The sequence below is a fragment of the Callorhinus ursinus genome, unplaced genomic scaffold, assembly GCF_003265705.2.
Source record: "Callorhinus ursinus isolate GAN/ISIS: 27379988/994484 unplaced genomic scaffold, GSC_fseal_2.0 scaffold35, whole genome shotgun sequence".
Lineage (NCBI taxonomy): Eukaryota > Metazoa > Chordata > Mammalia > Carnivora > Otariidae > Callorhinus > Callorhinus ursinus.
The window spans coordinates 12,732,304-12,746,653 of record NW_027397097.1 but is presented as its reverse complement, the minus strand read 5'-3'; the positions used below and the strand labels follow the sequence as shown (position 1 = coordinate 12,746,653).

General features: G+C 43.2%; 1 protein-coding gene across 23 annotated transcripts in view; it reads left to right on the top strand.

Moving 5' to 3' along the window:
• Positions 1-10,212, top strand: part of DLG2 (discs large MAGUK scaffold protein 2) — a 2,181,535-nt gene extending 2,171,323 nt beyond the window's left edge. For 22 of the 23 annotated variants that reach the window (XM_073879808.1, XM_073879828.1, XM_073879806.1 and 19 more), the window contains 2 exons: positions 3,305-3,396; positions 5,336-10,212. In XM_073879808.1, the coding sequence (XP_073735909.1) occupies positions 3,305-3,396; positions 5,336-5,442 (199 nt within the window). In that variant the 3' untranslated portion in view covers positions 5,443-10,212. The remainder of the gene's footprint in view (positions 1-3,304; positions 3,397-5,335) is intronic. The other variant, XM_073879824.1, reaches the window with a different exon arrangement.
• Positions 10,213-14,350: the final 4,138 nt, after the last annotated feature.

Below are 14,350 nucleotides of genomic sequence, written 5' to 3'. Positions count from 1 at the left end.
TGACTTATTTAGTTTTGCCTCGGGGCACTGTCACAGCCACTTATCACCAAGGAAAATTAAACATTCCGATGGCTGGATCCCACAACGAGGACTGTGAACCTGACATAATTTGCTGCAGCCATATTCATGAGTCTCGAGTGCCGTGATGGTGACATTCAGACTAATGGGATCTTATTATTAAACGCTGGATGTTTACTTTCCAGTTCCCTCTTTGCCAAGGGTTTTACTTCAGGACCAAAGCTGGCATGATCTGCCCACTCCCCGGGGAGGAGTGAATGCTAGGTCAACTGGAACAAAAGCATGGCCACTGTCACATTTGGGCCTTGATACAGCATCACACACAGTATTTCTCAAGTGCATCATCCACATCAAACCACAGAGCTTATTAGCACATACATAACTGACTCTTCAGAGGAGCATAAAATCAAGGCTGTGGAGGAAAGGGGTGTTCTTTTTATAGAGTGCCACTGCATGACCCCTGTTCCTCACCCCAACCCCATGGCATTGGGAAACTTTCCCGTGTCTCTTTACCTTGCCAACCCCAATCTGCTTTTACCTTCTTGCTCCCGCGGTGGCCCATGTTTTCTTCTGTCTTCAACTGTATCATAATTATGTTGATTTGTCTAGTCCTCCATTCATTCATTCACTTAGTCATTTAACAAAGAAGTCTTGAGCCAGGCTCCATGACACAAGCCGATGTACAAACCCTGGTCTCTGCCCTCAGTGAACTCACAGGTTAGGCAAGGAGACAAAGGATATCATAGATATGTTAGAGGATAAAAATGGAAATTCAGTGATGGCTAGAGTAAGTGCAAAGGGAATTCAGAGAACACAGGCTAGCATAGAGGAAGTCAAAGAAGATCCAGAGCCACATGATTTCTTGACATCTGGAGCATAACCCTGTCTTTTTGTGAAAAATATCCCTGGGTTTAGACCAGCATCTTCTGAACCCAAAGGTGACATCCACTCACAGCTTCTAGGACTAGTGCTATTTGGGAGGAGAATCGTAGATAGCATCCCTAGGACAAGATGAGTTTATCTCCACATCAAGAGTTCAGGAAATTCCTTTTTTTTTTTTTTCTGTTGCAGCCATCAGATCATGTCCGGAATCATGTTAATGTCTGACTTCAGTTTTTAATTTTTTTTTTCCAAATAAGCCCCTTACGAAAGTCTTAGTATAACGGAAAATCTGTTTGACTAAAAGTTGGCTTTAAAAGAACCCCAAGGAGACGAACCATGAAAGACTATGGACTCTGAAAAACAAACTGAGGGTTCTAGCGGGGAGGGGGGGTGGGGAGATGGGTTAGTCTGGTGATGGGTATTAAAGAGGGCACGTTCTGCGTGGAGCACTGGGTGTTATGCACAAACAGTGAATCATGGAACACTACATCAAAAACTAATGATGTATGGTGATTAACATAACAATAAAAAATTTAAAAAAAATTAAAGAACCCCAAAACTTTGAGTTCTGACATCAGATTTACTCTTTTACCTTCTCAAGTCTCTTTATTACTTCAGGCCACAGTGACATGCTCTAAAACCACAGTGACATGCTTAAAACCAGACCCCAGTCTCTGGCTTCCTCAGGGGCATGCAAAGGCAGCAGTGCTTTCAATATTCTACTTGCCCCTGTGATGCATCCCAGTGGGCCAACCAAAATACCTCTGCCCTTGGCTAGGCTTTTATCAGCCCAGTGCAGCCATGCTTCTATTCATATGATGATCAGAGGCAAGCATTGTCAGTCTTTGATCAATAAAATGTCTTTGATTTAAAAAAACAGGAAGATAATATAATTTTTATTTAAGAAGTACAGTTTGTTTGGTAAGCAAAAAATGTTACCACCTAGAGGACCTGAGAAGATAAAGCTGCCCCTGGTTAGGAATCAGTAGGTTGGGTTATTTTCCATTTCCTGCCCGCTCAATTTGTCCTTGAGGTTGGATTTCAGTAATCTTACAATAATTAAGCTGCACTTATATACACCAAGAGTTGACAGACTAACAGAAAGAAAGGGACACAGAGAGAGTCCCAGGCATAATTCCTTTATAGCCCATTCTCCTATCAGAACAACAACAAAACCAAGTCAACCCTGGAGCCTCTTACCAAGATTCTCTATCCTTGTTCTCTATGGAGGTTACTTGCTTATAATCTATTTGAAAATATTTTGGTCCCAGCACGTTTGATTGTTACATTCTCTCTGTGTCCATTTATTCATGCCTCCCTCAGCCAATCCTAATGCCATTTGATTATAAAAGCAGATGAAGTTCAGGGCGCCTGGGTGGCTCAGTCTATTCAGCGTCCGGCTGTTGGTTTCCGCTCAGGCCATGATCTCAGGGTCATGGGATTGCTCCGCACTCAGCGGGGAGTGTGCTGCCCCTCCCCCCACTCGTTTTCTCTCTCTCTCAAATAAATAAATAAATCTTTAAAAAAAAACCAAACAGATGCAGTTCAGGCCTCTTGTTGCTGTAGACATGCCTCGCCCTTTGCAGAAGTTGAGCAGGGAGAGCCACAGAATGCCCCTTCAGCCTGAAAGATGCACATTCCTGAGGAGCCTGTCACCTTTTCTAGAATTCTCGGGAAGCACTTTCTATTTCCCCACTCCAGACATTTCCTGCTACACACTGAAGATGAACAGCAGCCCGTGGGGAAGATGGGGAGTAGAGAATTCAAAGGTTCCTGGGATGGCAGACCCTGCCAAGAGTCAAGTCTAGTTCTCTCAGATGTGCTGAGGGACAGAATGTGATGATGTCCCCTCCCTCCTCTCCATCTCCTCTCCCTGCCTCTGACCACCCCTAGAAGATTTCGTTCGAATCTATGCCCCATGTTTAAGAGAGGTCGAGACAGTCTAGGACAAAGTCCAAGGACAGGTAACCAGGAAGGCAAGGATTTGGAAATTGCATCCAATGGGAGAAGAGATGAAGGAAGTAGGACAGTTTATTCTGAAGGAGTGGTAGCCTCAAGGGACATATGAGCACTTGATTTAAAGACCCCAGTGCCTGTCATGGAGGAAAGAGGTTTAGTCCTATGTGACTACAGAGGATGGAACAGGGGCCAGTGCCTGGAAGTCAGAGAGAGACAGATTCTGCATCAGTCCAGTGTGAAACCGAGAGACTGCCCTCTGGGAGGGAGCGCTCTTGGGAGGGTGTCCTTGTTGCTGAAATTCTTCCAGCAAAAAGAGTCCCGAATAAGGACTAAGAAGCCTCTAGTAAGATTACATTGTGCTTCCTGCAGGATTCATTTTGACACACATTTTAAAGGATTTGGCACATTCCCTGTGTGTTCTAATAACAAACCCTCATTTCTCCAGGGAGATGAATAAGCGTCTAACAGAGGAACAAGCCAAGAAAACCTATGATCGTGCAATTAAGCTAGAACAAGAATTTGGAGAATATTTTACAGGTAAGTTCATTCACCCTTGGACTGTGAGAAAAGATCGATGGTCTGACATTTAGCATTAGAGAGGGCTCCGGGCCGGGTATACCTGGGCCCTAAAACCTTCCCACTGAGAAACTCTAATTTCCCTCTGCGTTACCGATCTGGTCCAGAACTCTGGGTTCTGTCTTCTCTGGATTCAGCCGCAGCCAGCTCTAGGTTCCCAGTGGCCCTATGCAAAAGCATGAGCCACGGATGGCACTGAGCTATCTCCTGCTATTAAGAAGATTTCAGGCAGGGCGCCTGGGTGGCTCAGTCGGTTAAGCGTCCGACTCTTGATTTCGGCTCAGGTCAAATCTAATGGTCCCGGGATCCGGCTCTGTGCTGGGCATGGAGCCTGCTTGGAAATCTCTCTGCCCCTCCCCCTTCGCTCCCTCTCCAAAAAAAAAAAAAAAAAAAAAAAAAAAAACGGAGAAGATTTTAGGTATTAAACTATCTCCCTGATATCATCAGAAAACTTGAAAAAGAAACCTTTAGGGCTCAGTTAGGGAACATCCAAAGCAATGCCTCATAAGAAGCAGTCTCAGGGCTCCGTTCTCTGCTTTGATGACCGGCAGGTCTGCGTCCTGTTAGCAGCTATTGAACAAGATGCTGAACCACTTCCCTGTGTTTCCATTGATTCCACATCAAGTCCCAGGGCAAAACTTTGCTTTTCTTTTTAAATATTTCCTTGGAAACATGAAGTTTGGGGAATAGAGGAAGATTTTCTTGCCCCGGGAATCCCGGGTTCTCTGTTCTTACCCATGTTCATGAAACACTGATCAAATCCAAAGAGTAATCAAACTGTGTGGAAATTGCCTTACAACAAATGGTTTAAAAACAAGAAGTTTCCTCCTGAACTTCCTTATGAGAAGTTAGATGCTTTACTGTTTGTCTTACTCAGAATATGAAAATGCCAATGACTTAGCAGTTTGCAAATATGTTGAACCAAGTAATCTTAAGTAAAATTTCGATCAGTAACAAAGGTATGAGTTGTGTTTTATCCTGAAAGAACATCCAGGTATAAACATCAGATCACAGTTATGCACATTTTGACCAGTGGTTCATACTCAGAAATAAAATACAGTAACAATATATTCTCAGGGTTGCTTTTAAGATCTAACTATGTTTCAGTAGCAATTCATTGTTAATCCCTAATGTCCTACAGATAGTACTGACATGTTTTGGAGATCTCTCTGTAAGCTAACTTTAGTTCAAAGGACATTATGAAATATACTTAAATCTGTTTCAGGTGACTTGGTATTTTAGGTAATTCACAGATTAGCTGTTTGTGTATATTTCCTCTTATTTATGTTTCTTATAAGTAGCTGTCATAAAGCATTCCCAGTATGAGTGGCCCTGTTATAGCAAAATATCAATTTACCAGATTACTTGGAGAATGAATGGGGTTTCCTATTAAGGGCTTGGGGAATGAAGGGGTTAACTCAAGTTGCCTCCACAACCTTATTATTTCCTCTATGTTGAAAATGTCTAAATTTCTGCACCTGCCAAGGTACACACAGTATATAGAATAAAAAGCCAGCTTTCTTTTGATAAGCAAGGAGATCTCAATCTGAAAACTGATCAGTGCCTAGCCTGGTGCCTGGCCCAGAGTAAGCACCCATAAAATTTAAATATATAAATGATTCATTTTCCAGAACCACAGACAGACGTATAGAAGGTAAAAAGACTGGGGTGCATTTGTTACCTGATCCGGGACATGCACTGAAAGCATTTTTTTTTTCTTTTAATCACTGACGTGACCTTGCTTAAGTAAATTTCCCACTTTTCTTACTAATGAAAAGTAATATGAAGCTTCCAGATGAGTTCATCTGTCACTGGTTTGAGCTTCTGCTGTGTGACTGAGGGCTGTTCTTTACCAGGCAGGGAACGATTCCTAACTCTGGCGTGTTTACTCTTGTTCTAGCTATTGTCCAAGGAGACACCTTAGAAGATATATATAATCAATGCAAGCTTGTTATTGAAGAGCAATCTGGGCCTTTCATCTGGATTCCCTCAAAGGAAAAGTTATAAATTAGCTACTGCACCTCCGACAATGACAGAAGAGCATTTAGAAGAACAAAATATATATAATATACTACTTGGAGGCTTTTATGTTTTTGTTGCATTTATGTTTTTGCAGTCAATGTGAATTCTTATGAATGTACAACACAAACTGTGTGAAGCCATGAAGGAAACGGAGGGGCCACAGGGTGGGACAGAAAAGACATTGCAGTATGCAGGAAGGCTTTGGTTTGCTCAAAGTGCCAGGTGTAGGGATGAACCTCTGATGGGCTTTCTGCCCAAGAGGTGGGCAGCCTCCTCACCCCAGCAGATGTCCAGAGCTGATTTAGCTGCTGAGCTCTCTGTGTCTTTTGCTTTAAAGAAAAGTTGCCAGCACTTGAACTTCACCAACCTTCCCATTACCCACATCTGTAATTGGTACACTTTGAATTTTGTAACTATGCACACTCTTTGATTTCTTAACGAGCAAAAGAAAGAAAGAAGGAAAAAGGAAAGGAGTCCCTTTGGAGACGGCATAATATCAGGGAAGGATAAGTGTGTAGTTTCTTTGACTGGCATCTACAAAGACGAGCATTTCATAAAATTCACAAGTGTATGGAGGACTGACCTCCCTGAGAGGAGGGGGTTCCACCTGAGGTTAGCTTTATGATTGTTTATTGTCTATTTTGCCATTTATAAACTGAAAGGAGGCACTAAAGATGAGAATAATTTATACAATAAAATATATTAAATGTATAGAAACGAATTTCTATAGGTTAAAAAAGTTTTGTGAAATATTTTGTAAAGACTAATTGAAAGACTAAATGTATGCACTATCAGCAGATGATCAAATTCAAGAACTGAAACTTGCACTCTCCCTTTTGTTGCCAATGATCCATTAAGAGCATCTGAGTTCTTTCCAAAGTCTGACAAAGACTTCTCCCTCACTTACCTCCCATGATCTCCCTTCCATATTAGTGACACACTCTCATGGAGCACATCCCTTAATGAGTTGCCCTCATGGGTGTTTTTGGATGACATTTGGTTAATGCATTTTTAAGCTGATGGCTTTCAGAGACAAACTCATGTAAATGATCTAAAGGGAAGTTTTTGCTTTTATCTTATTAACCTGGGCCTGCCATGCAAATAGTTGAATAACTTTGTTTCTAGTTACTTACATGCAATTCTCAAGGATCATTTAGTATTTTGGCCAACCATGAGTAATTAGGAGTTTTGTTTTTCTGATGTTGTTTTTTTTGTTTTTGTTTTTGTTTTTGTTTTTGTTTTTTTGTCTGTTTCACAAGTAACTGAGGGTTTTGTAACCAGAGATGGTATCGAGCCATGGAGAGATCTGTCCCAAGAAGCACTATTTCTTTGAGGAAGAGAGAAGTATCTCGTTGGGGGGTTGAGGGGTGCAGACTTTTGTTTCTGTGTACAGGGCAAAGAGAACCACAAGAAAAGACAATTAACAGCTTTGAGCTCAACCAATTGAACTGCCTTTCTTGGGGGCTGCACCTGGACCAAGTTTATTTTTTAGCAATTATAATGATGATTTAAAAAAACCTCCCGAAGCCTATATCCCACTTTAGAGCTGATGATGACATCAGCATTGCTTGTGCCCACGGTGTTTAGAGAGAGACTTGTCGGTGATCTCAATAACCACTCAACTCTGGGTTCTATGCATGCCCAGACTAAGCCCCATCGCCTTATTTCTGGGGTACATCCAGACCTGGCAGGGATTCTGCCACACTGTGCAGCAAACCAGCATGCAGGCTGGGATGGGAGAGCAAGAGATAGAGCCATCAGCAGTGATGGGGCTTCTTCACAGTAAGAACATCGGAGCTCAGAATGAGGGTCTCTTTCCAAACCCAAGGTTGTTCATCTTACACTAACTACCACTGTCTGCCTCGCTGCAGTCACCAAAACAAACACAGAAATGCAAAATTATGCATCTACCTATAGTCTTGAGGCTACCTTTGCCAACCGAAGGGCTAGCAATGCATTTTCCCTCTGATGAAAGTCACATTTGGGGGGGGACTTCCTTAGAGTGCTCAAAATGTTTAAAGGTATGTCCATGGCTGCAATTCGCCAGTTTCAGGTCAAGGCCTACTTTCATCAATATTGCTGCCAGAAGTTTTCTGCCGCCAGAATGCCATTCCTGATCCCAGCTCTATTTTTAGGCCACCATAATAACTTCTTTGGTTTCTCAACTGAGCATGCAACCATTTATTTAAAGGACTGTCATTAATGAGTAGATGTTTCCGCGGGTCGTGTGATGTGCTTTCCATTTAATATTTAGTATTGCTGTGGCTGAGTACAATCAAATTGAACCACCAACCCTTGGTTTTGTAGTAATATGATTATTTATTTTCCTAGTGTAGATGCTTCCAGATTAGAGTTGGCATTTGCACTGATTTTTTATGTAGATTTATATAAATATATATACATATATATTTGCTTGAAGAATCACCAAGCAAATTGGTGAGAGGGTCTTTTCCTATAGAATTTACACCTCCATTTGTTGTGTTGTCTTGCGCTTCCCAATGTTGAGGTCTCTATGGCTCCAATGAACTGGTGTATTTTGCAGCAAATCTGATGATTGTACGGATATGGCAGGAAAGTTACCCAGATTACATCTGGTGCAAATGCACTTGGAGCCTGGGGCCAGACTGGTGCTAACACTGCAAACTTTGTCCGGAGCTCTCTCCAATCTGAAGGCTTGCTGGGGGCGCAACGTCACCTTTACATGCTGGGCCCTTTCGGAAAAGTGCCAGATCGTGTCACTGGTGCTATTTTTCATGCTCTGGTACAATGTGTAGCACCACGGGGGTCTCAGCTTTACCAAACTCAAAATCGCATTTGTCAGCTAATTGCAGGGGCATTTGTATTTTGCTCTCCTCCCACAGGATCTGTTGGCCATTTCTTTGCTGGCCTCTCCCCGCCCCCGCACCCCCCCACCACCAGCCCCAAGTTCTTGGCTTGGCGCCATCTGCTCAGTGAGCCCATCTTTACGAAGCTGCACTCAGGTGCCTGTGAGCTGTCTTAGATCCTACTGCCAGCCCTTCCAGACTCTGAGCCAGGGAAAAGCTCTCCACGCCTCTGGCTCTCGCCTCTGGTTTTCCCTCCTTCTTTTTCTGCTCTCCCCTTTCCATTTCTATCTCATTCCATCGCTCTCTTTGCGCACCTCTCCTTTTCTCCTACTGGCCTGTCTTCCCCGAGTGCTGCCTTCCTTCTGCAGTCTCTCATTACTCCCTCCCTTTAACTTCCCTATTTCTCTACCCCCTTTGGGTCTCTCTTCCCCCTGCCTCGTTCCTCTTTCCCCTCCTTTCCTGTCCTTTCTCTCCTCCTCACACATACTGAGCATCTCCTGTCCCATACCCCACTCTGTGATTTTTCTGTCCTATAAGGGCTCATGGCTGATTTGGACAGCAAGTCCATACACTGGACCGATGACACAATTCCTGTGGGTCACCGTTTCACTTACACAGCCCAGAAAGCAAAGCTGAGCATGAGGTCCCGGGCTGGAGCCAGCTCCAGCACGCCTCACTGAGCCAGCCTGCACCGCTGCCCTGGCAGTGACGATGCACATGCATTCTGGGCCCCGCAGCACCTGGGTGCCTCTCTGCCTGAAGGCTGGTCCACACTGAGCCCACTCCCAGCACCATCCCGTGGCTCTGAGGACACCTCCTATCTACAAAGGCAGACTCTGGCCCCGAAATCATTCTGACAGCAAACCTCTTTCTTCTCATTGAAGCCATGCCATCGCCTTGGTTTGGAGAGAGACATTTTCTCCCCATTCATAAGCTTCCCCCCCCCATTTTCATGTGAAGCCCCCTCTGCTTTTCAGCTGGTGATTGCTCTGGTGAGATTGAATGGACTTGCTGATGAAATAACATCTCTTTTTTTCCTGTCTTGGTCCTGCCTAAATTCCTACAAAAGTATTTAAGTCAAGGACTCGGGCTAGTTCCTAAGCTTATCGTGGTCATTTGTCACTCCCAGGGGGAAAAGGGGACATTTCTCTGAAAGCATGTGGAGTGACATGCTAACGACTGATTTGCCAGAGATCTCCCTACAGAATTCTGTGGATATGCATTTTACTTCTGTGTATGTATGGTCTATGTGGTATGTATATCATGTATACACATACTACATTGGGTATGAATGAATGTGGATGGAAACCCACACACACACTCCAGTCTGTAAATATCCTTCCTCACTGAAAACTGTGCTTTGGAAATCATTTCTTGTACAGCTGTGCAGTTTCTTGTAGCAGCTGAGGACAAGCTAAGACAGGTGGATGATTTAAACAAAGATCACCTAAAAGGCGGAATACAGAATCTCCCTAGCAACTCACGAGGACAGACAACCAAATGGCAAGGTTGACTCCCAATGAGATGGCAAACTTTTCTTCTCTCCTTTTTGAATTTGTGTTTCCTAAGTGTGTCAAATTCTGAGTGCACCAGGCTGTACCCATTAGATCCTTTCAATATGACAGTTTCGTGCTTCTCTCTGACAGGATGTTTCTCCATCGAGCTGTAGTGCAGGAGGAGAGGGAGGGAGGAAACACTCCTTGCCCGGGCTGGAGTTTACAGAGACACTGCACAGCTTACACTCCTGTTAAGTGTAAATATTCGACACTTCCATTCCATTTGTGTAAAAAATAAAGCACACACAATTATAAAATCAAGATGTATATTTCATACTCAGTGTTGTCTGTGCATATTTTATTGCGTTGCTAGTTGTCAGCGGTGGCCCCGTTGTAAAAATGCCTGATAGAGTGTTTATAAACATGTCATGGTTTTATTATGAGATATAAATATTAAAACATTTTATACTTTATAGCAAATTATTTTCTCCCAAAGCATAATTTGTCTTGCTTCATAAAGAATAGAATCACCCATTTCTATTTTTATCAAATTTATCTGATTTCAGAGCTAAAGTATAGTTAGAGGAGGTTTGCTCTGAGGAGCCCAGGCAGCGCTGAGAGGAGCCCAAAGTGGTGCTTTTACATATTTTTAACTATATGGTTACTATCTTGCCTGCTTCTCATCAGGATTTTGGCCAAGAGTGAACCATGTATTAAAAGACAAGTTTTTTTAAAGACCCTCACATCTATGTGGGAAAAAAAAAAAAATCTATTCCCCGGTTTCAAAACTGTGAAATTCCAGAAGATACTAAGAATTGAGAAAAATATTTTTTTTCATATCTAATACTTAAAATGCAAAGAAAGGCACAAATTGGAGAGGAGATGTCATTATTCACGTACCCTGGGCCACAAAATAGACCAGCTCCAGAGGTCTGAACGTGCCAAAAATGTCAGGTTCAGGAGCCTGAATCTGCCACATAATATTCTAAATTCTTCCCGCGAGATTAAACATATGCCTTGTTATATTGACATTTAGACAGCGTAGGTCTGACAGCTGGAGGACCAAAACAAATTCCTCCTGTGGGAGGAGTGGAATTTCACCATTAAAGCAATCGTTGTGCAGTAGGTTTTGCTTCACGATAAACTATCCCATCATTGGGTCAGTCATTTGGGAAACCAGACTTGTTCATACCATCCTGACCATCACTGGGGCCCACAGGAGTCTCCACCAGGTGTCCTGTCTCTGTCCCTGAGCAAAGACAGCATACGAAGGCATTGACTGGGGACACCTGGGTGGCTCAGTGGTTAAGTGTCTGCCTTCTGCTCAGGTCATGATCTTCCCCAGAGTCGTGGATGGAGCCCCGCATCAGGCTCCCTGCTCAGCAGGAGCTTCTCCCTTTCCCTTTGGCCACTCCCCTTGCTTGTGCTCTCTCTCTCTCTCTCTCTCTCTCTCTCTCTCTCTCTCTCTCTCTCTGTCAAATAAATAAAGTCTTCAGAAATTTTTTAAGAAAGAGGGGCGCCTGGGTGGCTCAGTCGTTAAGCGTCTTCCTTCGGCTCAGGTTATGATCCCGGGGTCCTAGGATCGAGTCCCACATCAGGTTCCCTGCTCAGCGGGAAGCCTGCTTCTCCCTCTCCCACTCCCCCTGCTTGTGTTCCCTCTCTCGCTGTGTCTCTCTGTGTCAAATAAATAAATTTTTAAAAATAAATAAATTTTAAGAAAGAAAAGAAAGAAAGGCACTGACTGAGGCTGCAAGCCCAATGCAGGCCTCAACTTTCAACAATTATTCAATTTTTTTTAACATTTACACAGTCTCACCAGGCTTAGTATTAGTGGTAGCACTACACAAAAGCCAGATTTGCTCCAGTAATGGGTGTTTATTCAGGGTGGGGGAAGCAGAGGAGGTTTTGACTTTTCGTTTCCCTCTTTAACTTCTATGTAACTATTTTAAAAACATGAGGTTTAGAAGTCTCAAAAACTAGAAGTGGACTGCACATCTGTGAACCTCAGAGGGTCTTGCTACAAATCTATAGTCTTTGTAGATATTCTGAGACTAAAACATCCAGTGACAGAATGCAAAAGCCTCAGCGGGGGACAAAGCTAAGGAACCTCTGGGGCGGGAGGGGGGGAGCACCGGCTTTCCCTGCACAACCAGACCCAGAGGCTCTGAAGTGGTCAGGGCACAATGTTGTCCACAGGGCTGGACTGCCAGGTTTCATAACCCCACTAGTTGCTCTCTGTGACCCATCTTTCCCTTAGGGACACCTCAGAAGGCATGACAGCTATCAGGAAACTGCTCCCCTCCCCCTTCTAATGTGACAACCCGTGTCCACACCTTATCCATACCTCGTCCCCAATTCCCCTCAGCACAGCTGGAACCAAGCTAGAATACTTGGATTACTCTTTAATCGTAAAATCACCTTAGATGCAGATTCTGATGTAGTAGGTGTGGACAGGAGCTGAGAGCCTACATTTCTAACCAGCTCCCAGGTGATACAACGCTGGAGTACCCAGGCTATAAGTGTTTTTCAAACTGCTGCTGACCACCCACCAGTAGGTCATAAACCAGCACCTTTTTTTAATGAAATAGAAATTAGAGTGCCTCCCGTGTAGTGAGGATAAATACCGTTTCATATTAACAGACTCATAAACACAGAGAACAAACTGGTGCTTGCCAGAGGGGAGGGAGACGAGGGGAGAAGCAGAACAGATGAAGAGGATTAAGAAGTACAGACTTCCAGTTGTAAAACAAAGTCACAAGGATGAAAAGTAGGCATAGGGAAGAGAGTCAATAACATTGTAGTAACTTTGTACAGTGACAGATGGCAACTACACTTAATCACAGTGAGCATTTCATAATGTATATAACTGTCGAATCACAATGTTGCACACCTGAAATTAATATAATCATATATCAACTATATTTCAATTTAAAAAAATTAAAATAGCATTTAATACCAAAAAAAAAGAGAAGATTCCGGTGGAGGCACATAACAGCTCTCTCAAAATACATGTGTGGAATACTTAAAAAAAATATATGGTTTCATGTTGTTTGTGGCAGGTGTAAGATGTATTTCTCACCGTAGCTCATAGTCACAGCTTGAGAAACAGTGCGCTGACCTGCATTCAGCCAGCTCCTGGGAGCTTTCTCTCTTAAAGACGGCATATCGCTGCTGAGTCCTTCTCTAGGCCGTCTCCTAGCTTCTCATCACAAGTCCTAGTTTCAAAGTCACATGAACCAATGCACACACCCTCTTCAGCCACTGAGACAGCTAGCAGAATTTGAAACAGGCATCTGGGACCTACTAAAGATGACTGATCCCTAAGTCAAGGCTCTCAATTAGAGTAAAGCAACCAAAGAGTTAACAGCTCTTCCCAAAAGCAGACATAAACATTTTCAGGTTCCAAACCCTGGCCCACATCCTTCAGAAGGGAAATCTAAATCTTGAGTTTAATTTGTTGGTCTTGTATTCGAGTATTTTAGGATTCTATGTAAAATTAGCATGCCCTGATGACCCATGGCTTATAGATGGTATGATGTTTAGTCTTCTTTCTATACCAAAATAATTTCTTTTTTGCCTAAAATAATACTCACAAATGGCATTAAAATTGTGAGGTATTCTTGCAGATGAGGAAAAAAACTTAAAGGATAACTGATTTGCGACAACATGCTTCACAACTAATACTGACGCATCAGTAGAACAGCACTGATCTCAACTACTCAAAGCCAAAAAGGCAAGGGCTGACAGAGACACAAGTTATCTCTCACCCTCCTGTCTAACGCCTGTCTTCTTGGTTCTGGTTCCCCATCTTGTCTGGACAATTGACTCAGGTAACATCTGCTCTTCCAGGCTTCAAACGGAGGACCTGGGTGAACACTGCACAGCAGAAAGCTGATGTCCAAACAATGAGAGAAACACATAGAACAGGCTTCATTTTAGCAAAAAGCAATTGACTCTACTTTCATCTGCAAGGAGAAGGAAAGAAAAGCATTTTATTTTCAGGGGTACGTTAAAATTGTCAAATTTCTTGTCGCTCTAGATAACAAATTACAATTAACTTTTTCTTAATGAACTTGGCGGGGGGGGTTCCCTCAGAAAGAACAGTTGATTTCGATTCAACAAAAATATAACACCAGCAAGTTAAAGAGTGGGATCCCAAATGAATTGTTTGGTTTTTTTCATGGCTCACACCTGTTTCATTGATAGTCTTAGTAACCTTTCTGTAGAAATTCTGTGTGCCCCTGTTTCTTTATCTGGCAGTTCTGGTATGAATAACCTGCCTGCTCCTTCCCCACCCCCAAGAAGGAAATCTATCCCCAAGGTCCTTCCAAACCAGTTTCTTTCTTTCTTTTTTTTTTAGATTTTATTTATTCATTTGAGACAGATAGAGAAAGAGAGAGAGAGAGTGTGTGCATGAGCAGGGGCAGAGGCAGGGGGAGAAGAGGCAGACTCCCCTCTGAGCCGGGAGCCCAACGCAGGGCTCAATCCAAGGATCCTGGGATCATGACCTGAGCCGAAGGCAGACGTTTAATCATCTGAGCCACCCAGGCACCCCCAAACCAGTTTCTTTTT